This window comes from Coenobita brevimanus, chromosome 21 (assembly GCF_032717465.1).
Source record: "Coenobita brevimanus isolate Jiangsu-jjx chromosome 21, ASM3271746v2, whole genome shotgun sequence".
Lineage (NCBI taxonomy): Eukaryota > Metazoa > Arthropoda > Malacostraca > Decapoda > Coenobitidae > Coenobita > Coenobita brevimanus.
The window spans coordinates 30,908,996-30,935,950 of record NC_136974.1 but is presented as its reverse complement, the minus strand read 5'-3'; the positions used below and the strand labels follow the sequence as shown (position 1 = coordinate 30,935,950).

The 26,955-nt window shown below is 42.2% G+C and overlaps 2 protein-coding genes and 1 non-coding gene across 4 annotated transcripts in view; 1 reads left to right on the top strand and 2 right to left on the bottom strand.

The window, feature by feature from the left end:
* Nucleotides 1–8,929, top strand: part of LOC145392198 (uncharacterized) — a 32,066-nt gene extending 23,137 nt beyond the window's left edge. The window contains exons 5-6 of one of the 2 annotated variants that reach the window (XM_080266648.1): nucleotides 2,238–2,462; nucleotides 8,775–8,929. In XM_080266648.1, the coding sequence (XP_080122774.1) occupies nucleotides 2,238–2,462; nucleotides 8,775–8,855 (306 nt within the window). In that variant the 3' untranslated portion in view covers nucleotides 8,856–8,929. Of the gene's footprint in view, nucleotides 1–2,237; nucleotides 2,481–8,774 lie in introns of both variants that reach the window. The other variant, XM_080266647.1, reaches the window with a different exon arrangement.
* A 13,250-nt stretch (nucleotides 8,930–22,179) lies between these two features.
* On the bottom strand, nucleotides 22,180–22,281 carry LOC145392292 (U6atac minor spliceosomal RNA). The gene has a single exon (XR_013895964.1). It is a non-coding gene; the product is annotated as a U6atac minor spliceosomal RNA (small nuclear RNA).
* Nucleotides 22,282–22,894: 613 nt separating this feature from the next.
* Nucleotides 22,895–26,955, bottom strand: part of Lrch (Leucine-rich-repeats and calponin homology domain protein) — a 323,711-nt gene continuing 319,650 nt past the window's right edge. Inside the window, exon 15 of the mRNA XM_080266719.1 lies at nucleotides 22,895–25,209. Coding sequence (XP_080122845.1) covers nucleotides 25,075–25,209 — 135 coding nt within the window. The 3' untranslated portion in view covers nucleotides 22,895–25,074. The remainder of the gene's footprint in view (nucleotides 25,210–26,955) is intronic.

Sequence of the window (26,955 nt, the reverse complement as noted above, 5' to 3'; positions counted from 1 at the left end):
GGCCACCATTCATCATCAGTTTCTTGGGAAGAAAGTACAGTAGAGGCCTCCCTTTTCCATTTCACCTGAGAAACAGCCCCATACCATTACCGTGTAAGCAGGGTCATATCGACTACAGGAGGCAGGGCGACGAACCTTGGCAGAACGCACCTGGAACACTTGAAATGTGCTTTCATCGGAAAACATAACTTTTCTCCACTCATCCGATGTCCAATGTGCATACTTCTTGGCAAACTGGATACGCTGCTTCTTCATGCGGTCAGTGAGAAGCAGTTTCTTGGCTGTGGTGCGGCTTGGCAAACCCAGCTCCTTCTGCAAGCGGTGTTGGATAGTTCAAATTGAGACATCTTGTAACAGCTGGGGATGCATTCTCTTCAATTCTGCTGCTCTCAGTTGAGGATTCTTGATTATTTCCCTCTTCAGAAGTGTATCTGTACCTCTGGAAGTCGTCCTCTTCTTTCCACTGCCATGCTTGTGCTCTGGTACAACATCAGGTGGTAGGCTGCGAGCTGCAGCAAGAATCTTCATGGCAGTCGGCTTTCCACGTCCAGTACATTCATAAATCCTGTTGACAGGGACATTATCCTGCCTTCATGCAATGATACAGACCCTCTCATCCCTTGAGCAGTGCTTTCCGGGCATGACAACTCGACTCTAGGAAAATAACAGGGCAAACAGTAATGCAGATGAAAAAAGAGGGAGGTGCAAGCTCGGAGCAACGGGAACATATACTCCCACTCTCGCTTCTGGGCAAGCACTGACGTGCTGAGTGTTTCACCACCTCCCACCAACACCAGAGGAGTTGCCAGTTACTTCTTGCCCAAAAAATTCACTTCGTAGAGGTGGAAACACAAGCCAAAAACAGACAACTCTTCCATAGCAATTCTGTGTGTAGGTCCTAAGTCAGTTTGCGGTCGGTGTGTATGTATGTGTGTGTGTGTGTGTGTGTGTATATATATATATATATATATATATATATATATATATATATATACTCTCAACCCTCGGCTATCACGGGTTCCGCTATAGCGTATCTCGTTATCACGCCTATATAAAAAACTACCCAAATACCTTTATCACGCACTAAATGCCCGCTATCGTGCACTGGAAATGCTCGAAATTTTCAAGAAGGCCGAGCTCCGGTGCTCCGCCCAGCCAACAAAAGCTTCACTCCGTGATTGGTCGTGTGATGTCAGCGCCAGCCAAGCGCTGATTGGCCGCCCGACCGAGTCTCCTGCCCGCCAAACCATTCAAGTGCGCACCCTCAGACCGTGAACAGTGACAGCGAGAACAATAACCTTTTTTATGGTATGACCATGGCCAACGTACCCCCTCCCTGTCCCACTACCATCACCCAACATAATGCTGCGGCACCTGGCAGGGAAATAAAGAAAAGGAAGAACCTAAGTTATGCAGATAAACTGGAAATGTGAAACTTATAGACAATGGAGAGACCAAGCTAAGTGTGGGGAAGAAATGTAACATCAGTGAATCAACTGTGAGGGGTATTTATAAGAATCAAGATCACATCATAAAACATGCTCATTTTTGGACTATTGTATGTTAATATGTGGTACAAAATGGGTATCTTAAGGGTAAAGATTGAGGTCATGGGACCAATTAGAATTATTTCCATAAGTTCTTCAATTCAGCTATCACGGTTTCGGTTATAGCGCAGCCATAGCAGGACCAATTGGGAGTGATAGCCGAGGGTTGAGTGTATATATATATATATATATATATATATATATATATATATATATATATATATATATATATATATATATATATATATATATATATATATATATATATATATATGCTTTGACTGCATACCCTTATACTATTATACTTATACTATTAGTCCTCGATTTTTCCATACCACGTTTCATAATTTGCCTATTCTGCCAATAAACAGCTCACATAAACAGGCTTTGTCAAGACAGATGGTCATTGCTGATGCTTCAACCTAGCATCATTTACATCCATCACTCAGATCTTTCTAACTTGGGCCCATGTTCTTGTTTAGCACCTCTTCCCTTTATTTCTGCATGTGGTTTCTTAAAATTCTTTTGCACTAGATATCATTTTATGCAGTGTGTGTGTCTCTTAAAATGCTATAAATAGCATGAAAGATAATACTGAAGTATAATAATAAAGATAAATTGCTGAGAAAAAGATGCTATGGAGCTATGTTAATTGACATGAGTATAAGCCATGGTCTTTTGTTTTCTTAGTCACAGGTGAAGAGAGAGAAGACCGAACGTGACCCTTCAGCTCCCAAACGCCCCAGCAATGCCTTTCTGCAGTTCTGTCAGGAGCAGCGTGACTCAGCAGCACTGGCTTTGCACACCCCTGCTTCACCCTCACCTTCATCCTCTGCCTCCCGGACACTCGATAAAAAGCAGTTAACAAGACTCTTGGCTGCCCGCTGGAATGCTCTATCAGAGGATGACAAAAAGGTACAATTTAATTGTAAAGTTAAGGTAATGATGAATTTATTCTTCAAGTTTCAGTTCATTGTATAGTACAGTAAAGATTTTCCTGTTGGTCATGCATTAATTTCGTTATTTGCAAGATACCATCCTTGTTAATTACACTATTGTAGAAATACAGTGTTGTGAGATGTAGAATACTGCACTCTGCCATGCCAGTATGGGCTATCAAATTGCAATTGGATTGGCATGTATACCGAAACAGGTTGTGGAAGGATTTAGGAAAGGTCAGCATTGGCTGACCTTACAATTGCCAGCAGGTAGAGTGAGGTTGAGAGAACATCTGGACCCAGTCTGAGGTTAAGGCAAGAAGCACTCAAAACTAAGCTGGATTACATGTGATAAAGGGTGCACACATGTAAGAAGTAAAAGTTTTATTTGTTCTGCAAGTCAGAGGGTGGAAGGGCCATAAGAGCATCCCTTCAGTCTGATGTATATGCTAGTCAATTTTTGCTTCATGCAACAATTTTGTTCTACCAAAGAGATTTTTTTTTTTTTTTTTTAAGAACTGAAAAGATTTAGCCTTTATTAACCCCTTCACAAGTAGAGTGCTTTCCATTACCAAATAGAATCATATGGAAGCTGCAAGAATAAATTACAGAAATTGTCATTGAACTGAAGGGATAAATGGTATGCTGTAAGAAGTTCAAGGATTGAGGTAAAATTGAATATAGGAAGTGCTGAATGCTGCCTTGTGCAGCATGACCTGTCCAGTGGCCATAACCCTAAACTGGTCAGCTTGTTTCTCACCAGGAATATTTGGGAAGCTGGAAAAAAAAAAAAAAAAAATGGTATGTGATGTGCTTCTGATAATTTAAGATGAAAGTAAAATAATGTGTGCACACAGTAGAGATGATGGGTTGATGTGTAGTAAGTACAAATTATGAGATGCTTGTAGCATGACCTGGCAAAAAACAATAAGGCATTTAGGAAGCAGGAAGAGAGAGAGGGAGTTAGATTTGGCACTGGCATGCCCTGAACTGACTGCTAATTTAGCAAGAAGAAAGTTTGGGGAGATTTTCTGATTACAGTATTTTACACAACGGAATTTCAGCATCTTTCTAGACTGACGACCATGTATGGTAATCGCTTACACCCACTGCACTGCATTGTATGTGACAAAGAATAAGGAGACTTTGTGTCATTTTTTTAAGATGCTGTAAGAAGTTACTGTGAGTGAAAAAAAAAAATGCAGTGATTTTATTTATTGATTCTTGGTGACAGAACTGATATTTTGTAATTATTTTATTGAAATTCATTTCATGCCACAAGGACTAAGCACAGTAACAAGTAAGTACTGTGTACTATGGTACAGCATAATACAGTACTTTTGTTTGGTTTTAACGTAAAAGTTAGAGCTTTTTGTAGGGTATTTTAGCACAAGGATAAAATTTCATAATCATTACCATTCATTCATTCATTCATCATCTAATCCTGTGTTGCCCCATGAGGAACGTAGGAGCCTGGGGCTAGGCAAGTTGGTCCTGACATTTAAGATGAGAGTGACTAGCCTCACTCATCCTTGAGCGGCATTACGTGAGCAGTAAACCCCAACCACCCCTTAGATATAACCCTGCACCAGCTCAATCTGATTGGAGTGCCTTAATTACCCACTAAACCACCAGGTGCCATAATTTGGTTTTATGGTTACCACCCAGTGTCATAAATGGTTTCCAGGTGTATAAGATACCATTTGACTTGTCACTCAGTGTAGAGTCACCCGTTGACAGAAGGAAGAGGAAAGAATGAAGGAAAGAAAGACAGAAGAGGAAGGAAGGAAGGAAGAGAGGAATGTGCAGTCACTTGAGAGCAGCACTAAATTGAGTGAGTGGATGGTGAGCACCCCCACGTACCACAAACATAATCATTATATTGATAATTTATTAATCATCGTCATTATCATACAGACCTCCTTTCCCACCCTAGGGCAGGGTGAGGAGTAGCATTATCCAGACAGCCAAAGTTTGCCCAATTCAATGGGCCATGCTTCCATTTACTCATCATTCAGTCCATCAAAATCCTTGCTCCATCAGATAGGCCAAAATAGTTTCACCACGTTCTGTAGCTTCACATATACCTATCTGATAGAGCCAGTCCGAATGCTGTGACATTATAAAGGGGTGCCAAATCCCTGGTTATGCACTTCTCCATACAAAATTCATCATTCCAGCTTGGTCTCTTATCAGTCTGATAACCTCACCAACTTCCTTACCTCTCTTCCCCACACACTCATCCACCATATCCCTCCACCTTCACCTTGGCCTACTCACCTCCACCCTCCTTCAGATCCACTCAGATATACCTTTTTTCACCACTCAATTGTCATCCATTCTCTCCACATGACCAAACCATCTTAGTACACTCTCTTCGATTCTGATGTCCACAGACTTTCTCATTCTGCATCTTTCACATACCACATTATTCTGTATTTCATATCCTATCCTCTCTCTGTACTCCACGTACATTCCTCAGCAGTCCCATCTCCACTGCTCATACTCCTGACTTTTCATTTTCATGCCACACCATAGTCTCACATCTGTATATTAAAGTTGGCACTAACACTCCTTCATGTAAGCTTCGCACAGCTGGAACACTCAAGACTCTGTTTCTTATCAAGGCCTTCATAGCACCAGCTACTTTCCTTCCTTGTGTCACTCTACTTTCCACTTCATTTGCATATTTTCCTCTCTTTTCTATCACTGTACCCAGGTATACGAATTCTCTCACCAATTCACTGTAACATCATGTTGGGAGTCACCTTCTCTCTGAGTAACCATCACTTTTCTACATTTACACTCAATGCACAATGCTCACAGACATCTACAAAATTCTGCACTAGTCTACCAAGCACTTGTCCAGTATTTGCAAGTAGCACTGCATCATGAGCATAGAGCAAATTTGAGATATTTCATCCATCACCATTCATTACCAATGCCATCCCTCTCTCCATTAATCATGTTTTTACGTCTCTCATCACCTCATTCTTATATACAGTATATATATATTGAACAACCATGGGAACATCACACAACCTTGTCGCACGCCTACATTGATCGTGAACCATTCACTTAGATGCCCATTTACCCTTACACATGCCTCTCTACCATCATAAAACTCTTGACGGCAGTTAGCAACTTACCGTCTACACCGTACGCTTCCACATTTCTTTTCTGTCTACTTTGTTGTATGCTTCTTCCAGATTCGTAAGTGCCATGAACACCTTATAATCCTTCTCATAACATGCCTTCTCCATTATCTGCCACACTGCAAATATTTGATTCACACATCCTCTGTCACTCCCAAAGCCACCCTGTTCATCACTCACTAGGACTTCAGACATCTCTCTTACTTTTTCAACAATAATTCTTCCTTATACCTTCCCTACAACACTCAGTAGACCTGTGCCACAATAATTCTTGCACTCACTTCACTCACCTGTATTTTTGTACATGGATACAATCACTGCCTTTTTTCCACTCTACTGGCACAGTTTCACTCATCCATGCCTTCTTACATAGCTCCAACAAGGGATCTTTGCATACACCTCATCAGCCCCAACTTTCCCATTTTTCAATCATTTCACAGCATTCTTGGTGTTCTTTACCTCTGCCTGTATCACGTTTCCTGGCACTGCATTCCTTCATTGTACAACCCCAAAACCAATCATGTTAACAGTCACTGTGCTTTTCCATTCCCATTCATCAGACTTTCAAAATATTCTTTTCATCTACTCCTTTCTTCATCCACGTGGGTTAGTAATGCACAGTCACATTCATAAAAAAGGATTCACATCTACCCGTTTTGTCTATTGTGGTGTTCACTGTCAGTCATATATGGAACTTTTTGCCTTACTGCCTGATGCACTGATATTATGCACACCAAGCAGTAAGTAAGGCAGTTCCACATCTCACCAGCAGCGGACACGACAACAGATAATACGAGCAGCTGTGGATCCATACTTATGAACGCGGCTGTACCACTTACATCCTTCACACTTTCCATGAATAATGATATTAAAGTAGAGAGACTGGAGTTCATGGAAAAGTTTAAGTGCCTTGGTTCATTGATAGAAATGGGAAGTCATTGTGTAGAGAAATTGGAGTAGTGACCAATGCTTTGAAGTCGATGACATGAAATATGGTTTGAGTACAGAGGCTGCAAGAGGACTGTATGAAGACATGTTAGTTTCCATATTAGCATAATTGAGGTGACTTGCCAGTGGGAGTGGTTGATTAAAGAGGGAAACATGAGAGTGTGCTTGAGATTTGTGTCCATCTGGTGTGAAGAGGGCAATAGATGGCTGGTGAGGCAGTCATTCTGTTTTGTCTGAGCCAGTTTTCTAGTTGGTATAGGCACAGTTGCAGATGGGCTGTTGTTGAGTTTTGGAATGTTTTGAAGTTATTGCAAAGTCATCAGCATACAGTGGTACTGTAATCAAAGAGGGTGGGGTTGGCAGGTCATGGAGGAAAAGGTTCAGCAAGTGTTGAAAGGACTGAGCCCTGTTGAATGCTGTTTGAAAGTGTTCAGCATCTAGACCTTTGGTTTTGGTAGAGCTCCTAGGATTGTTTACCTGAGAGGAAGTTTGCCTTTTTTTTTTTTTTTTTTTTTTTTCCCGAGGTTCTGTTTATGAGGATGTTTATTGGTACTTTGTTAAAAGTTTTGTTTTCTTGTATGTCTGTTGCTGTTACTGTGGTTTTTAATGATGGCTATTTGTTGTTGAATCCATCAGGAATGAGAGATGTTAACTTGAAGAGGTGGGTGTTGGTTGAATGTTTTGGTTGGAATTCATGCTGGGAGTCAGATAGAGGGATATGGAAGGGGTGATGCTTCTTAAAATTAACCTTTCTGTGATTTTGGATGGTGCAGAGCACCGATATTAGTCTGTATGATGTGGGACTTTTGGGAGGTTTTCCTAATTAGAGTAATGGGTGACAGTTGTTTCCTTCCAGATATCAGCAATTTGGTTGTGAGTCCAGGAGAGGCTGAAAATTTCATTAAGGGCATTTATTGCTGAGGCCAAGTTGTTTTAATTAGATGTTTGAAATCCAGTTTGGCTGTACTGGAGGTGTTGTTTGTGTGCTTTTTTTTTTTTTTTTTTTTTTTTTTAAGCAGTTTTTGTGATGCCTCGGTTTTGAGGATTTGTATTTTTGTGGCTTATTGCTGCATAATAGTACAGTATATAAGGTTGCTTGTTTGTTCCATCATGCTGGGAATAGTTCTATCACTGTTTAATTGGGCATTATGAGTTGGTGTTGGTGCGATATTGGATGTAAGGATATTTCTTACTGTTTTCTAGAATTTGTTGCTGCTTTTTCTGTGATCAAGGGTGTCCATCACGTTTTTCCATTTTTCATGTTTGTTTTGGTAAGTTAATTTATGATATTGTATAGATCAAATAGTGTTTCTAGGTCTGCTGGGGTGGGTTGAATCGTACTCTTTACCTTGTTTGTTCTTAATTAATTGTTTAATTAGAGTGGAGATGTTTTTGGTGTTGCCACAAGGGATGTGAGATTCTCTAGCTGTGGTAATGTTTGTGTTGAAAATGGTACCTGCTTTGTCAGTGTTTGGAAATGAATCCATATTAAAACATTCTAATGCTTGCTGTATGTCTTGAGTGAACCATGCCCAGTTAGCCTTCATGTAATTGGTAAAGGTTTTTCTTTTGTTGCTTGGTTTTCCTATTGTTGTGTGTGATATGATAATAGGGAGGTGGTCCAGTGAGGACTAATGCACAACGGAGATGTACACCGTCCCTTTTTAACTCAATAGTTGATGGAATGGTTGTTGTTGTATAGATTGATTGGCCTGTAAGGTGGAGCTAAAAATGTTGAAGGCTGGAATGATGTGTGACTGGGTATGTGACTCACTGTACTGGGTTCTGTGTTGATAGTTCTACTTTTGTGCTGTTCTTTTTCTTCTTTCAAGGTCATTCCCATCCCATGTAATGAATGTGAAATAGCACGTTGATGGTAAATGTACAGTACTAATATTTGCTCGTGAAGTACTGGCTTTTGTGATTCTGACAAACAGCTGAGTATTAAAACTTTGCATTCTCAAACTCTTTGTAATTTGATCTCTGCACTTCACTTTCCTCTCAGTACTATTTTGCCCCTTTCTGTTGTCATTCTTCTTCTTATTTTTTTTTTTTTTCCCATCTTTTCCTCTATCATCATTTTTCCTTTGCATATCTGTTTATACACATTGTCTCCTCCTCCTCGTATTTTTTGTTGTATTTTCTCCCCGTTCCATATTATCACTCATCCTTCTTTCTTGTATCAGGTGTATGTAGAGAAGTATGAGCGGGACAAGGAGCGGTATTCTGAGGAGCGCAGACTCTACCAAGGGAGAAAGGTAGAGTAATCCCTCCGTATCCGGGCTTTTTGGTATGTAGCATAAGTTACAGGAACCACAACATGTACAAAATCAATAAAAGTACCATAAATGATGATGCAGTTTTTGCACCATGCACCCCTATTTAGAGGGCTGACTTGAAGTTTGTAACTTAGCAACCTGATGCCCTTCCTGGCATCAGCTACCCTTGGGTGGGATACAGCATGTGTTGTAGCCACCTAGAACTCGGCAGCTAGTGATAGCAGCTTTTTATCTACAGGACATGAACTGAAGTAAGACCAAGGAAACAGCTTGTTAGTGTAGAAAAGACAGCTCAAGATACTGATGGATAAACCTGAAATATAGTACAGTAATCAGATTGCTCTGCTCATTTTATTTATATGGTGTGGTTACATTAAGATAACTATTGAAAAGTTACCTGGGGTGTGACCTAAAAATCAGTGATGTTTTATGCAGTTGCAGGAACATCATTGAATGCAATAATTATCAGGAGTGCTTTTGAATGTAGTTTATGTGAGAGGTACGAGTATCTGTATAGTTTCGTTAATAAAGGCTCCAACATGTTAACATGCGTCGGCCTTGGTCACCTAATGGCAGCTGTCCATGCTGCTCAATCTCTGGCAGCCTCCCTGTTCAGTCCCATATCCCTGAGGTCACATTCTCTGACCTTGTTCCAGGTCTTTTTTTTTTTGTTCTACCTCTCGCAGTCATGCCCCCAGCATTCACACTTCCCCCCCTACCACACCCAGTTGTCATCCTCCGTCCTCAACATGGTCAAACCATCTCAGTCAAACCTTCCCTCCTCATCACATCAATGCACTCCAGTCCCATCCTTCCTCTCAGTTCTTCAATCGTAATCCTAGCTCCCCCAGACTTCGCATTCATGGATGTGCTACTCATCCATCTAAACAGTCATTTTTGTACATTTGAGCCTGTGATATCTTTTTCCCTTATTGCCCAGCAAACATAGTCAGTAATATCTATCTATCTGTTCATAGCCAGACACCATATTCCCATAAGGGGTGGCCATTTGACTATGAGTTTGTTGTTTTACAGGGAGGGGCACTAACCCTTCACCAACCCACCTGTTGACAGGCAGGGAACACGTATGGTTGGTTATATAATTACCACCCAGCATTACAAATGGTTTTCCTGGCCTAGAGGAAACCATTAGGCTTGTCACTCAGTGTAAAGCTGCCTGAAAAAGAAAGAAGAGTAATAACAAGTGACAGGAAAGATGGGAGAAATAGGAAGAGAGGAGGGCACACTGAAAATGAATGATAAAAGTGAAGGAAGTAGGCAACACAACATCAAGTGAATGGATGATGGTTGCCACCACCTACCACCATATTCACTATTTTATTATGTAATGGAGTATCTGTATCTCTGTGTTACATTTATATGAAGGAGTACAGTCCAGTCTTTTATTGTCTATTGGGAGCACATGGGTTGTGGACTAAGTTACTTTAATGCAGTCATTTAAGGCAAGAATGACCAGTCAAAATCCCAGAGTGGCAACAAGTGAGCAGTAGATTTCAATCATCCCTCAGATGTAAACCACTGTGGACCACACCATCTGGAATTCCTTAGTTGGCTAGACCACCAGACAGTTAAGACAAGAATGACAGTCATTCTACCTTGTGGCAACATATGAGCAGTAAACTTCACCCAGTCCTGAGATGTAAATCACCATCTGGGGTTCCTTAGTCACCTAGACCACCAGGCATCCATGTGATTATATATTTATGACCCAGTGTAGTGAATGGTTTTCTTGGCTACAAAAACCCACTTGGTTTAGCAAAATAAAAAAAGCAGAGGTGTTAGCGTCGGCAAAAAAAAAAAAAAAAAAAAAAAAAAAAAAAAGGGGGGGGGGGGGAGGTGTATTATACAAAGTGAAGTGGGTAAAATCTTGCATCAAACGGGAGTAAATGAATCAACGCTTTGTACCATATTGACTTATGACATTCTTGCCAGTGTACCATATTGACTTGTGACATTCTTGCCAGAGTGAAGGCTTCGTAATTTCATAGTGACAAGTACACAAGGCATGCCTGTATTTAACCTTTTGCATATTTCATATTAATTCATTTGCAGCCATGATTACGTAAGCTTGAATGATGTAAGAATGCAGTACACACTCGATTATCCACACACTCCATATCCAGATATGCTCCGTATCTGAACGTTAGGCCTTGGCTCTGTTATGTTCATATCAGGATTTATCAGAACATAAAATTTCCAACATCGCCAGCTGGATGGCCTACAAATTCAAAAAATTGGTTGGGCAGCCGGCCAGCCTCTTTGGCCAAGCATGGATAATAAACAGCAACCCACCAGCTGAGCAAAAATGGCCGTCCGCCTCCTCACTGAATGGTTTAAGTCCCTCGGCCACTCGAAGATTTTTGGATGCGCGCGATTAATACAGACCCCAAACCACGATGAGCAAAAATGACTGTCCGCCACCCTACCGAATGATTAGAGTTGCCTGGCCGGCCTCTCGAGCCGAGCCACACGGTGGTAAAAGAACCTAACCCACCAGCTGAGCAAAAATGGCCGTCTGCCTCCCTTACCAAATTATCAAAGTTGGCTGGCCGGCCTCTCGAGCTGAGCTGTGTGCTGGTAAAAGAACCTACTATGGATTCGAGAGGCAGTGGAACAGTGTTTTTCGGCAATAACTTTTTATCAAAGCATTGGATTACGATGATATTTTACCAGGGTATGTTTCTGACCCCGACCTAACTGGCGTCAATATGCTTTATTACCAAATGTGGAGACCTAAGGGTCGTATAAGAGGAAAATAAGCATGCGAGGCAACTGTTTTACCCATTGCTGGAGCGAGGCTAGCGGGGATATGCCCTGTCCCCTCACTCATATCGTGATGTCACTTTGACGTTGTCCATAATCATAGACACTGCACCCTAATCATCTTATGGGTGAAATACTGGAAAGGGTGGGTATCTGCTTTGGTAGACGGAAAATGTTGCCTATATTTGAAAAATAAGTCTGGTATATTCGTATAGGCCTATATGTGAATTATTATAATATCATCATATATGGAAATACCATCCACTTGAGGTGTACAGCTCCTTATATCCCCTCATTGAAGTACATTTCCAACATTACAAATGTGTAATCACACGGTACCTCGTATCAGGAACGGCCGAGGAAGATTTAAGTGGAACAAAACTTGGACGCTATCACACACGTTCCTCGTATCCTTGGCAAAGGACAAGCTTCTCACACTGTTGCCAGAGCCCCATCTCGCGACTGTGGAAAGTGATCGCTGTCGCTGATCGGTAGAGAATAAGTAGAAGCAACTTTGTTTACAGATAGGTACACAAGCCGATGAGAAGTATACAGTACATCACATCACATTATCCAGGAGCCCCATCGGTTAAAATGGCTTTTGGTTAAAATGACTGGTAGCAGCACGCCTCGTAGCAGTACTGTACATCCAGCTGCAGTCTAGTTGTAAACGTGATTATTTTACCGACATCACAGTTTCCTCGGTATAGGAAATAACTCTTTATAAGGGTTTCAAAAACATTGATATTTATTCAAAAATATTAATAAGTATTCAGTTAGGCTAAATGTTCAATGCTGTAGTACGATATATTCTTCGTCGAGTCGCCTGGGTTTTGGTCACACTGTTTTGCCCGTCGTATCCTCGGCAGGAATCCATCCAGATGAATTCCAAATGCCTGTGGTATCGTCGGCAATTTTGCCACGTTACCGTTCCGATTTACCATCGTATCCTCGGCAAACCTCGTATGAAGTGCCGTGTGATAGCCCCTAAGTGACGAAACGTGTGTTCATATGTGTGTTCGTATCCTTATATTTTTGGCACTGCTATGACGTTTCATTCTCACTTCGAGGCAATGCATTATTTCCATACCTTGATTCATTTTCTGTTTGAGTCAGTGTGACTTATAACCAAGGCCATGAATTGACATTTTCCGACATAGTCCTTCCGTACTAGTATCGTAATATTTGGAGTATCCAGGTGGCCAGTGCCTACATAACGTCATAACTATACGTCACGCTAGCCTTGTGCGAGCGATATGGCTCATCCTGTCGCCTCGCATGTTTATTTTTACTCGTTATAAGTGCCTTAAGTCTCCACAGTTGGTAATAATCCATACTAACGCCAGTTAAGTCGGGGTCTGAAACATACCCTAGTAAAATATCATCGTCATCCAACGCTTTGATAACAAATTATTGCCAAAAATCAGTGTTCCATTGTCTCTGAAACCCATAGTACCTGTAATGCTGTGTTTTTAAGGAGACTTCTCGTCGTAAAAACACGAGCACTGGAACGGGGTCCTTTTACTAGACCGGATGTAATGCACTAAGGAACAGGGCATAAAAAGAGACAGTACACCGTATCACATCTATTGCTTAAGTCCTACTCATTACAGTGTGCATACAACGATATTTAGTACATGGGGGAACAGAGATACAAGATTACACTCAACTGCACAGAATGATCACATATATATTAACACTGTGGCACAGGGAAGTCGTGGATATTCTTTACTGTTACTTGAATGGAAGATTACATCACTGTGGTTGTTAGTTTGAATTAATTAGTATGTCACTTCAAGATAATAATAAACTGGGGCGTTTCACTTTAGATCACTGTGATTGGGAGTCTGTTTCGGGGATATTACTATAATAGAGGTAGGGTGCGGATAGCGACACTCGACACTGTCACCAAGTCGCGGGGACACATGCACTTCCCTTTTCGGCTCACTCGCGCACCTACCTCTAGTTTCACAGAAAACTCCCTGGTTCCTTGATGCAGGGGGGGACTGAGTTATTTACCACTTTACTCTTCTTACCCTGATTACACGAGTTTCTGTTATGCCACTGTTTAATATATCTTCTACATAAACACTGTCACTGTACTCTGGATCACTGTCACTGTCACTGTCTTACCCTTGTTTCCTGGGTTATCAAATCACTGGTACTTACTGTCAGGGAGGCTCCCCTGTCTGGGGCCTCGACCTGAGGGGCGGCTCCTTTCCTAGGGCCGCGCTGGTGGGGTGCAGGGAGGCCCTGTGGTCTGGGGGCCTCGACCTGATCGGGGGCCCTCGGGGCTGGGGCCGAACAGCCGGAGTAGTCGGGCCTGCTTCCTCTGCCTCCGGGGAGTGAGGGAGCCTGGATCTCCATCGTTGTAGACTGCAGTGGTGGGCCTGGGCGTCCTGGGACTGCGGGTGCTCAGGGGGAGAGGCGCCGTCAGAGCTGGGCTGCGGCAGCGTCTCCTACAGGGCTCCGGCAAGGCCAAAGAACTCCCGGGTGTGGGCGGTAAGTCCGTTATCGGGCCTTGCCACCACTCTAGTGTCTCCTCCGGGCCTATAAGCCTGGATGGCGACGAAGGGCTCCCCGAAGGGAAAGAGGCTAAAGGGAGACTCACGCTCTTCGTGGTTCCCTGAGTGTGTCTATAGGTCTGAGTCGGGGCTCTACTTCCCCTATAGTGCACCTTGGCTGTAGCCGTGAACTTGCCCGGCGTACAGGGGACACCTATAGGGTGATCGAGGTCGCCCTTTCGCCGTGGCAAGGTACCGCCGGCGTGGTGTTCCTCCCGCAGTAGGAGACAAGCCGGAGTGAGGGGCTCAGGAGCCGCACTCTCTCCAATACGGACAGATCCTACCGTCAGGAAATTCTCCACCCTGGTACGTGCCCCGGCCGAAGCCGAGTGTCTGCCCGTACGGAAAGCGACTAACGGATGAACTGGTTCACCCGTCCGTTGCGGCAAGATACCGACCCCGGGACGCCGCTTCCGTAATTGGGTAGCGCTACACGTACGGTAGCAGGGTCTCTCTACCCTGGACCGTATTCTGGCCGTAGCCAAAGAGCAACTGGAGAGGGATGCACACAGGCAACTCTCCTCAGCGTGTTAAGGCCGGAGCCTGGGGTCACCTTCCCCTTTACACACTCTGTCAGGCCGTAGCCTGTGTCTATCTCTCTTTCTCTCTGTAGGCCGTAGCCTTGGGCCTCTTGCCCTTGGGCTTCCTGCCCTAGAGGGTGTAACAAGACCGTCAATACGGTGTTACCTGGGACTGACCTCTTTTCAGTCCCACCCCTGGTCTGACGATCACTACCCCGCCCGCACAGTAGTTCGGTTTCCCTGAACACCTGGGGTTGGGGCACTTGCGGGGAATAGGGGCTCAGGGCCGGGATGCCCCGATGACCCTCTTGCCCGGGGTCACTAACCTCACCGGTGTGTCCTCCTGGGGTGGTGGAGTGGGGGGTGGTGAGGTGGGAGGTCCTGCGGCGGGCACGGCGGGCATTTTAGTAACTGACCAGCTGAGCAAAAATAGCAGTCTGCCACCCTACCGAATGGTCGAAGTCGCCCAGCTGACCAGCAGAGGCATGGCAGTGGCGGGTACCACACATCCCCACTCATTGTCCAGCTCCAACAGTTGGAGAAGAAGTTTTCCGACATTTGTTAAGTGATTACTAGTGATGAGCAGTGCTAGTGATTAAATTTAGATACGATACCAATTACTTTGTTGGCCAATATCGGTAGTTTACTAATACCGAGTTAGGTAGTTCCATAATTAAAAACCTTTTCAGTCTAATGAACTACCTGAATATTTAATAAAGTTACTCACAACTGCCAGTCTGAGTTAAAATAATTGTATGGCCTGTATTTTTGGGGAATGTGAGCACCAAAACTACATTACAGTGTGCTAATAAATCATAAAATCATCACTTCCCAGTTGTAACGGCAGCAGGCAGGAATCCCGCCACTGCAACCAAAAATATGTTTCGGCTGTATGGATTCCTCAACTAGTCACTAATATATCAGCTTGGAACTCCACAGCTGATCACCAATTTATATAAGCTGAGTCGTGACCTCACAGTTCCAAGCACTTTTCGGAGGACGGTGGCTGCCACTTTTCGCGGCGCCACTAAAAAGTGGAGAGGGATGCTATGACATCCCGCACACGGGCCACTTTTTCATGGCAACCACAGGCAGTTCCATCATGGATGTCGAGGAGGTGGCATGTGTCATCGCTATGCTCCTCAAAATAAGAAAAGAAAGACGTACAAGAAAGTACTGAGTGTATCCAATAATCAGCCATAGGCTTATCAGGGGTCAATTTTATACCCAATTTGAAGACAGTTTTATACCCTATTTGAAGACTTAAAAGCGGACCCAGATAAATTACAAACTATTTTAGACTGACCTATCCTTTGATGACCTACTGACTGCAATTGGGCTTTCAGTTTCACGTCTGAACACAAACATGGGGAAGTGTGTACCACGAGAAGAAAGACGCAGTTATCTTTAGGTCAATACAGAATAACACGCATTGCGCAAGAATTTTAATGAGAAAACTTGTGAGTAAATTAACCACGTCATAAAATAAATGAGACATTGTATTTTGTCAACTGTAAAGATGTTACAGTGAAATAAATTGTATGACCGAAAGACGTTCCACAGATATTCGAGAGAGGTGAAGTCAGTGAATGAACAGTGAGGCTGGATGAGGAGGAAATAGAAAATGTGAGTGCGTTTAAGTACTTGGGTAGTGTGATGAATAAGGATGGACGTTTAGAGGGTGAAGTGCTTGAAAGAGTGCAACAGGGAAGGAAGGTTTCTGGTACCTTGAAAACAGTGATAAGAATAGGGAAGTAAGCATGGAAGTGAAAAAGCTACTACATGACAGTATTGTGATACCAGCTCTAACGTATGGATATGAAGCTTGGTCTTTACTGGAGGGACACAAGTCGAATGAGAGCAGTGGAAATGAGTTATTTGAAAGGAGCATGTGGAGTCACATGGAGAGTAACTGACAAATGAGGAAGTGAAGGAGCGTTGTGGTGTGGATGTGATAGGAAGCGTTGGGAGAAACACACTGAGATGGTTTGGACATCTGGGGAGGATGGAGAATGAGAGACTGATGAGGAGAGTGAATGTGAGTGAGGTGGAGGGGGGAGAGGGAAGGGGAGGCCAAGAATGAGATGGAGGAATGGAGTGGAGAGGTATATGAGAGAGGGGGGTGTGAGCTGGGAGCAGGGCAATGAAATGGCGAGGGACAGGGCGACATGGAGGCGATTTGTTTGTGACCACCCCTTACGGGATTAAGGCGTCTGGCAATAGATAGATAGATATTTAAGAACATGGTATAACGTTTTGCTTTTCTGAAAATGATGAAACCTAGTGGCAAACATATTGATATTAACAAAACATGCAACATTGATTTATCAAAGAACTGTCACTGCTAGGAAAAATCCACCAACATGCTACCAATCAACAAAACATATAAATGAATCAGTCAGACTGTTCAGTTTTGCTTGGAATACCTGACATTCTGTCTGGTACTTGGGAGGACACATTGACAACGTTACCTGGTACAAACTGTAGACTTTCGCGAACTTCAAGCTCTGAACGACTTTGTAGTGTGGTGCAACTTTTATTTTGGGAATGATCTTGTGTACTGTATGCATGTAACCTTGGGAAGGAAGATGGCCTTGGTTAGGGAGAGGGCCTGGGGTAGACACATGACTTGGGTAAGGAATTGATCGTCAACAATGCCAGTCCGTCTGCCATTGTCACTACAAAGTGGCCCGTGTGTGGGCTGCCATTTGTATTAACTGCATCCATCATCGGTCACCAGTGGCGAGCCACCGTGGCGTGGGAGGTAAAATGGACCCGATTACCATTTTTTTGCGGCTGCCACTAAAAATTGGCTCGTGTGCGGGCTTCCATAGAAACATGTGCATTCTATTTCTCGCCACGAAAAAGTGGCAACCACCGTCCACTGAAATGTGGCCCGTGTGTGTGGGGCCTAACGTTGCTCCTGGTCAAGTCACTTCCGGCTGACACATTTCACCAAAACGTCTTCTCACTCAATGGAGATGGTGGGAAATCGGTGTAGAATCCTGTTGGAGGAATTTAGAAGGTAACGTGTGCAGGTGAACTGAAACTGAGCAGATTAAATCTCTCTTTATTGGCCACAGAAAGATACAACTTCGACACTGAGAGCGCTTAGAGTTATACGTTCCTCTTGTTTGAATGATAAATGCGTCCTGCCCTAGCCGGCCGCCATCCCCTCTAGGTGTGGCACCGAGTCAGCTAAATCTGAGTTGCTAAACCTCCACAGACAACTGGGATTTATACATGAATAGAAGCATCATAACTATACCATGTACATTATACACCTCAAGAAAATAGTATTGATTACATTAAAGTATACCAAGGTAAATATTTCCCCCAAGACTTAAACATATATACAATTCATATTTATCGCCTTCCCTTTACTCTAGGTTTTGATTAAAAGAAGATGTCTGATTGCGCATCCTATCCCAAGCCACACTTTACAGTGAAATGGCGTTTGTTTGTTTATCATTCATATTACGTTGCATATTGTTAATTATGAATAAACAACCTTATGTAATATGCAACAATAGTGTGAAACTACAACTAGCCATGGGAAACAACATTGGCACCAGAACATCGCTCGCGAGCTGCTGCTGCCGCGCTAATAACCATACCTCTTATTACACTTTGGAGCACTTTATATCTTACACTGCGTCAATTTCCAATGCCAGACAGCTATGTGAATAATCCGGTAACAAAGGAAATCACCAACCTTACCTAGTTATTGAAGGTATTGGTAAAAAATTCGATGCTTAGGAGTCACCGTTATCACAGTCCGCAATCCCGCGAAAAGTTGTAAACAAACGCGCGTATGAATACATGGTAGGAAACTATAAAGAACTTATGGACCTAAATACGCATAATATTAAAATTTAAGCTGAAAATTTTAACTTTATAATCATACAGGAGCAACAAATTCCATTGGTGCTGCAAATGATGGACAACAGTTGGTTTTAGTAGTGCGTGGGTCCGAGAAGGACTACTTGATACAGCGGAGAAAGGAGGAGGAATGTAGTTAAGCGATCAAGTTCATGGGAAGTTTTTGACGTGCTTTATTTTGCACATTAAAAAAATCAGTGTTTCTTTCTTATATGCCAATGACTTGTTTATTAGATACATTTATACAGGTTTTGCAGCTGAATTACAGCCATTACTAATTCACGAACTTCAACGTGCTTGAAAAAAACGTTCGTCGAACGTCACAAACTTTCTTGTACCTCTTACGAACTTGACGCAAACGTTTGCTGAAAGCTCGCAAACGTTCGTTTCCGGGGGGGCGGCCACGTCCTTTCGACGTCCCCATCGACATTGTTGTCCTAACTACTGTGTAGCCTAACCAGTGTGTGGGTAGCTAACTATTCAGCCATGTCCACTTGCAATCCGCAAGTACGGATCCGTGGTTTCAGCGGGTTTCTCATTCGGCCTCGTAGATAGTAGCCTCAAACACAAACACAGGACAAGACCACAAAAAGCAGAAGACCAATGCCAGGACCAAATAGGAAGGAGAAAGGTATGAAGGGAGATAGGACAGTACATATGGTTCTAAATCAGTCTTCTTGAGGTGGGTGAGGAACTGTATCTCCTTGAGCACATGAGACAGCCTGTTCACATTCAAGGTATAAGCAATGAATGAAGGTAAAAAGGGTCGTAACTGGGACGAGAAGTTCACCGACAAAGCTATAAAAAAAAAAAAAAAGATGGTGCTTGTTAGGTAGAACTGCTATCTCTTTACTGTGTAACTCACGATAATCGGGTGCAACTTAGTACCCCTTTACCGTAAGGAACTGGTTTTGTGAGGCACATGTGAGTGTTACGTCCTGTCTCAGGAAAGAAGTTACGCATGTCAATACTGTTAGCATTCATGCCCCATGGATTAGCAGAAAGATTCTGGGTTTGCATGCCAACACTGTTAGTATTCATGCTCCGTGGATTAGCATAAGGAACATTAGCAAATAAATGGTCTTGTCCTTGCTGTCCAATGGTTAATGGTGAACTGAACATGCCTGAGGTGTAAGTGGGTATGTGAGTGGTTGCATTAATATCAGATTATTGGACCTTGAGTATCTGGTTGAGAGGCCAAGGGTGATGTTGTAGCCTGTTTAACTTCCACAGTCTCATCGCTAGGAGTTCCCTTACTAGCAAGACTATAGTGGCCATGTTGGACCTAACTGAACTTTCAGGAACTGTTGAATAAGAACGACCATAACGCAAATGTAAAGTGTTTAAGTCCCCACTATCCAGTTCCACAGAAGTGTCCTGACTATCTTCAGCCCAAGATATCCTTCACTGTAGAGTTTGAATACTCGTAACCAAAGTCTCAGTCCAAGTCTCACGCTACTCACAAAATTCTGAGTCTAATTCACTAAACTCTTCTTCCATCGTGATTGGTTTGTCTGAATATCCCCTTAATTCGTCCCCAATTCTTCACTGTATCCATCTAACCTTGTCAGAATTTATTCCCATCCCAGTCACAGGAAAAATTAAACTGACACAAATAGATTAGTTATCGCTTTTAGCAATAGAGAATGGGACGCAGACAAGACGTACAGAATATGTATGTATTGAGTGGAACCTGAGAAACCTTTAATTTTTTTCACGTTACTGTATCTAACTAACATGTGCTGCTTAAAATCTGTGTTTGAGGGTTCACTGTGCATGTACACTACCTAGGTGTCATATGATGCTGAAGTTCCCAGTAGGTTCGTACTGCAAGTCCACACGCCCTGCAAGGATTCTCATCCAACCACACGATGTTCCTTCCCCAGTGCTGGTCCTAGGGTGATTGCCAGTCTTGCGAGTTGCTAACTTGCGAGGCTCCACAACGCGTACAGCCACATACCACCCTCCCGCAATCCAGCCTCCAGAGTTGCTAGACGTGTCTAGACGAGCCAACCCTTCACCGCACTGACCTTGGTACGAGAGCGAGATAATTGCCAGTTCGCGCTTGAAGGTAGAGATATCTCGCCAGGCAGAGATGGAGAGCGAACGAGATTTACTCTGATATCTGCTTTACTTACTCACTACACAATTAGTCCCTTTGCAGTAGGAGAGTAAGATTTTTCTGTTTCAACTGCAGGATCACGAGCGGTTGCAAGGGGTTTCTGCACAATCCCATTACCACCTTGTCGTATCCCAGCACTAAACACCGATGTTAAGTGTGCGTCGCACCACTGGCACCAATAATATATGTGTAGCAGCAGGCAGGAATATCAGAGGTGCTAAACATTCACAGACAACTGGGATTTATACATGAATAGAAGCATCATAACTATACCATGTACATTATACACCTCAATAAAATAGTATTGATTACTTTAAAGTATACCAACAAGGTAAATATTTCCCCCAAGACTTAAACATTATATACAATTCATATTTATCGCCTTCCCTTTACTCTAGGTTTTGATTAACAGAAGATGTCTGATTGCGCATCCTATCCCAAGCCACACTTTACAGTGAAATGGCGTTTGTTTGTTTATCATTCATACTACGTTGCATATTGTTAATTATGAATAGACAACTTCATATGTAATATGCAACAATAGTGTGAAACTACAACTAGTGGGAAACAATATTGGCACCAGAACACAGTGAAATAGTATTTTTGAAAATGTTTTCAATTAATTGAAAAGTCTGTTTTAGTACTCATACCTAGCCATCAATATTGATACTTGCAGGTAAAGTTATCACATGTATTGATATTTTGGTATTGATACTGCCACCACTATAGTGATTACGTTAGCCACTAGACCACACGGGATTACTGTACATTTGCTAGAGACTAGCAGGTTACGACGCCTGTCCACTGTTCACTGGGCAGTAAGTACTGGACAGTGCAGTACTTTCTTAAAATTCTTTTTGCAACCTTCATTTATTTATTTGTGGATTTTTGTTGTTATGCATTGTTTTCTTAATGTCTAGCAGTATATTGGATATGCCCATCATCATCATCATCATCCAATCCTACGTTGCCCCGTGAGGAGTGTAGGAGCCCGGGACAAGTTGGTCCTGCCATTTAAGATGAGTGACTAGCCTCACTCATCCCTGAGTGGCATTACGTGAGCAATAAACCCCAACCACCCCTTGGATATAAACGTTCATTGGCTCAATCCGATTGAAGCACCATAATTTCCCACTAAACCACCAGGCGCCAAAATTTGGTTATATGGTTACCACCCAGCGTAGTAAATGGTTTCCTGGTGTACAGGAAACCATTTTTCTTGTCACTCAGTGTAAAGTCATCCACAGGCAGAAGGAAGAAGAAAGAATGAAGGAAAGACAGAAGAGGGAATGTAAAGTCACCGTAGGCAGAACGAGGAAAGAATAAAAGAAAGAAAGACAGAAGAGGATGGAAGGAAAGAAGAACGGAGGAGAGGAAAGGGCAGACACCCGATAGCAGCATTACATTGAGTGGATGGTGAGCGCCCCCACCTACCGCCAAAAAAAATGTCAGGTGCCACCGAAGCAACTGTGCCTTGACAGCATATGTGTTGTCCGTCTTTATCAAAGGAAATGGCAACCTTTTCTCCTTTCGTACAACACAGTGCGTGTTTTTATGTCCAAATAACTGAAAGACCAAAGAACACTGCCACAGATAGGAGGGATACTGTACATATACTGTAGATGGGGTATAGGTAGGTAGGATATGGCTCCGTATCCAGATTTCCTCTTTATCCAGATGTACTGATGGCTCTATTACATCAGATAATCGAGAGATTACTGTAATTACAGCATCCCTCGCTTAACCTTGTGACTGTGTTGAGATGGTCCCTCATTACCACCCAATGTTAGCATGGGAATTGTAGCCACATTGCATTAGTGTCAAGTGACCAATGTGGGTGTGAAAAAGTAGACTATGTGAAATGAATAAAAGTGAGTTTTACGCCAGGTACCCCTTTTTTGGATAAGGGCTAAGGCGTTGCCCCTGGGTAGGGGACTTTGGTTTGAAGCGTGTAGCATTTTATGACCGGATGCCCTTCCTGATGTCTACCAATGACCATTGGGTGGATTCGATCCTCCGACCCTTCGGTCAGAGCAGAGCGCTCTAACCCACTGAGCCACGGCTGCTACACAGAATGCAGAATGAAAATGGTGAGGATTCATATATTCATAGATGAAGCAATATTAATAATATTTTGTTATATCTTTGGTGAATATTTATTGCTATGTACATTCATCTACAAACACAGCATCATTTACACAATTTATTAAACATCAAATGGAAGTTGAGCTCAATGTGTACAACGAATTTTATCCCAGCACAGGTACCGACAGTATGTATTACCAAAGCATACAGGTAATTTTCAGGATATGCAGTAATTTAATATTCAACCAAGAGTTCACACAAAAGCATCATATTATACAGGTATACATTATTAAGTACCACTGCTTCAAGTATGGTATGAGTATATTGCACTTGACCAGGTAAATACCATGATCATGCTTATTTAACTACAATATATGTTTAGGTGTATGATTAAGAAACATGTAGTGATTTACTCAGGAACTACATTGCACAATGTATATAAAAGCCTTAAAGAGATTAAGTATTTTAATGTAAAAATGCAATTTAATCTGCAGCTTGTTGCATACATATTGGCAATTAAAAGAACTTTAAGCTACAATTTTTGTAATACAGTGCATGGTATCATATCATTTACCTTGGGTCCAACCTGTCAGTTGCATATAATTAAAATAGTAATACTGGATGATTTGTTATAGGTTCATTAAAAGCAGTGACCAGGATAAAAGTATGTGTAGTTGATTTTGTGTTTGGTATAGGTTTGGCATAGTGATCTGTGGTGTGGGTGTTGCAAACATGAATTTCCCTTTCACGCTTCCTTTTACAACCACTGTTTGTAAAAAATTCTGTATAAAATGGACCGGCAACCTTGATGGTGATGATTCAAAATGTGGCACTGTAAGGAAGGCTTCAGAAATGCACCATTATTATAGTATGTTTGCAGTTATTCACTGTACAAGAGCAAATCATGCAGAAATGATTCCTGGTAAATGTTTCTATTGGACTGGTTATGGCGAGGTCTGGGCTCTAACATTTTCGGAAGTTAAGGAATACATGTATTTTTACTCTGCTGGTTTTAAGTATTAACATAAGTATGGTTAGGTAACAAGAAATATATTACTGTAGATAACATACTTTCTTACATCTCAGGTGGCCGAAAAAAGGCAGACCTTCAAACACAACAAGCTCTTTTCAACTGGGGTATACAGGATGTTGTAAGAATACACTATTTGGTACCTTACTGAATAATATGTATACTGAAATTTTTAAATGTCATTAACAAAAGCTTGGCAATTGAAAGGAAGGCTTAAATTGTGGATTGATGCTAAAAACTTTACACATACTGAAAAAAAAGAAAGAAAGAGTGACTAAAAGGAACACGTGATACCACAGTCGCATGATGCTGTATTTCCATATTTAGAAATGACAGCTAAGGGAATGATCTGAACCATGAACAAAATGATGTGTAAAACATGAAAATTATAAAAAGCATAGAAAACTGATAAACAATGACATACATGGAAGTTGTAGCTTACAACAGTCTTTGAAACAGACTGAGGATGATATAATTTGCCTTTGGCTTATTGGTGGGAAAGCAGAGGATTGAATAAGGAAATATAATATTGTCACACAGCAATATAAAGCAGCAGCTGACAACACAAGGCTTTCATTTTGACATATGTAAAAGAAATAAAATATATATTTATATATACTCATTTACATGGATCAATAGGTTACCTTTGTAATTAACATTAATGTACTTTCATACCTCCTCACTGGAATATCAAACTGTACTGGAAGGGCAATTTATATCGTTTGTCAGGTAACCCATACCTTGAAGTTGTACCACCAAGTACCGGTAATACTGGAAGGGAAAGGGTATGCCAGGAGCTTCAGAGCAGGAAAGGAGACTGATCATATGAGCAAGATAAAAGAAGCAAGTAGTACTGCAGTACACAAGAGGAGTGATAAAAATTATACAAGTAAATGAAAGCACTGTACACAAATTAGTTCTGTGGAGAGAGAGCATCCATAATCTAACAGTAGCTAAAGAGACTTCATAAAAAAATAAAGAGAAGAGCTGACTGGAGAAAAAAATAAATCTCTAAGGAGGGCTCAAACCTGTTGCAGTAAAAGAAGAAGAACACCCAGTTAAAACAGAAAAATATGTGGTTGCAAATACGGATCATATTACTGGTAGAAATATAAAAGAGCGAATTTAAAAGCAACTTGTATAAATGATTCAAGAACACAGACATGAGTAATAGAGAGCACCAAGTTGATGAAATGAGGCATGAGTGCAAGCTAAGGGATCATACAGGGGTCATATTGCGAGGAGACATTGGGGTGTGACGGCCTTGATAGAACTGCAGCAGTCGTTCAACAGTGATTGCCACCCGTACTGTCCCTCGCTCCTCCAGGATGTCATGGGCTGTACATGTGTAGTCCTGCCGACATGAAGAAACATTTCATCAGCTTTTACATTGCTTTTGTGACAAATTACTAGAACTAATCGAACTCTGTGTGTGTGTGTGTGTGTGTGTGTGTGTGTGTGTGTGTGTGTGATACAGGAATCCTCACCAAACAGGAAATAAGGAATGGACCCAGCTGAAATGAGAAGTCCAAGGCCAAAATAGTCCCAGTTTCTGTCCTGACATAGGGTTGGATAATTCCAGGCTATCTTCCTCTCCTGGGAATAGTTTTTAGAAATTTCTCAGATGCCTTAAAAGAGGGAGAAAACCAAAGTACTGATAGGATATTCATGGATCCGAACAAGACAATAGAAGCCCCAGATATTGCCAAGACAGAGTATAGCAGAATTCACTTTTCAGGACTTCGTAGCCAAGGCAACAGGTATGGGCAGCCCCGATGTCTTTCAGGGGTTGAAGATGCTTCACGGTATAATGAATGAAGGACATACAAGTAGAACAGGCATCCACAGACCTCTCTCTCTCTTTTTTCCAACTCTAGGCATAGCTTCACAGCCTGTTCCTGAGGTCCAGTAGTCCTCCTACATACAATACACCTCCACATGTCACCACTTTGGTGCAAACACCCACCTTCCATACTGAAAACATGTCAGGGCTGTCACATACAGGACTGGTGTACTGGTATTAGTGGCTGTATTTTTATGACACATCAGCAGGTCTTCTCGTAGATCAGTAAAGTCCGCTTTACGAAATTTAAGTCCTTAAACTATTTTCTGCCCCATTAGGTCTGCAGGCTACCTCTTTACCAATTCAGCCACCACCTCTCCCATTTGCCACAACACATTCTCTGGCAACTGACAATGACAGGTGAAGGTATTAGCTTAGGATCCTAAGAGATTCTTCCTGTGAACAATGGGTAACCATGATGACCGGAAAGTATGTCGAAGTAGTTCCCATGACAAGGATGGATATCTTAGACAGTACCCTGGCAAGTCTGGTCAGAGGGCCCACAGCATCCAAGTAGTGTATGGTCAGGTGTAAGACCTGGCATGACAATGATCCTCAGATAGAGGTTTATGTCGACCATGACTGCCTTAAAAGCCCTGGCTGGAAAGACCTAATTTCTAAGGAGTCAGCATGGACTGATCTGTTAAGTGAATATTGTCCAAAGATTTTCATCCACAGGGTTTTAAGTTCCAAGGTGGCATATGAGCACCTAGGTGTTGGATGTAAGTCTGAAAGGACAAAATTCTGGTCTCAAAACAATCCCCAAGAAGTGGTTCATGTTTGCTGTGATAATATCTTGGAAGCCACATATGCAAAGACCTTTTCCAAGGTGATGCAAGTAGCTATGCATTAAACATGACCCCAACAGACGACCAGCAACCTGCTGGATGCATAGTAAAGCGAGTGTCTAAAAGGAGGAAGTGTCCCAAGAATAACCAAAGGTGATTGATGGACCCTTGGACAGCTGACCATCCTCCTTTAGCCCAAAAGAAAATAAACAAAATGAGAGGAGGGGGCAGCAGTAAAAAAATATATCATGCAAAACAAGTGTAAAATCATCAAACAGGGCACTAATAGTGTAAGATAACAGTTCCCTGAAAGTGAGAAAGAAATAAAAAATGACTAGAAAAGGACACAAGCACAACAGAAAGTAGCAAAGGTGCTGTGTTACTCTCCCAAAGAAAAATAGTCCAGAAACAGGAAAAATATCAAAGAAAAAGAGAGCCATGCCCTTTCTCTCAACTACGCACATAAATG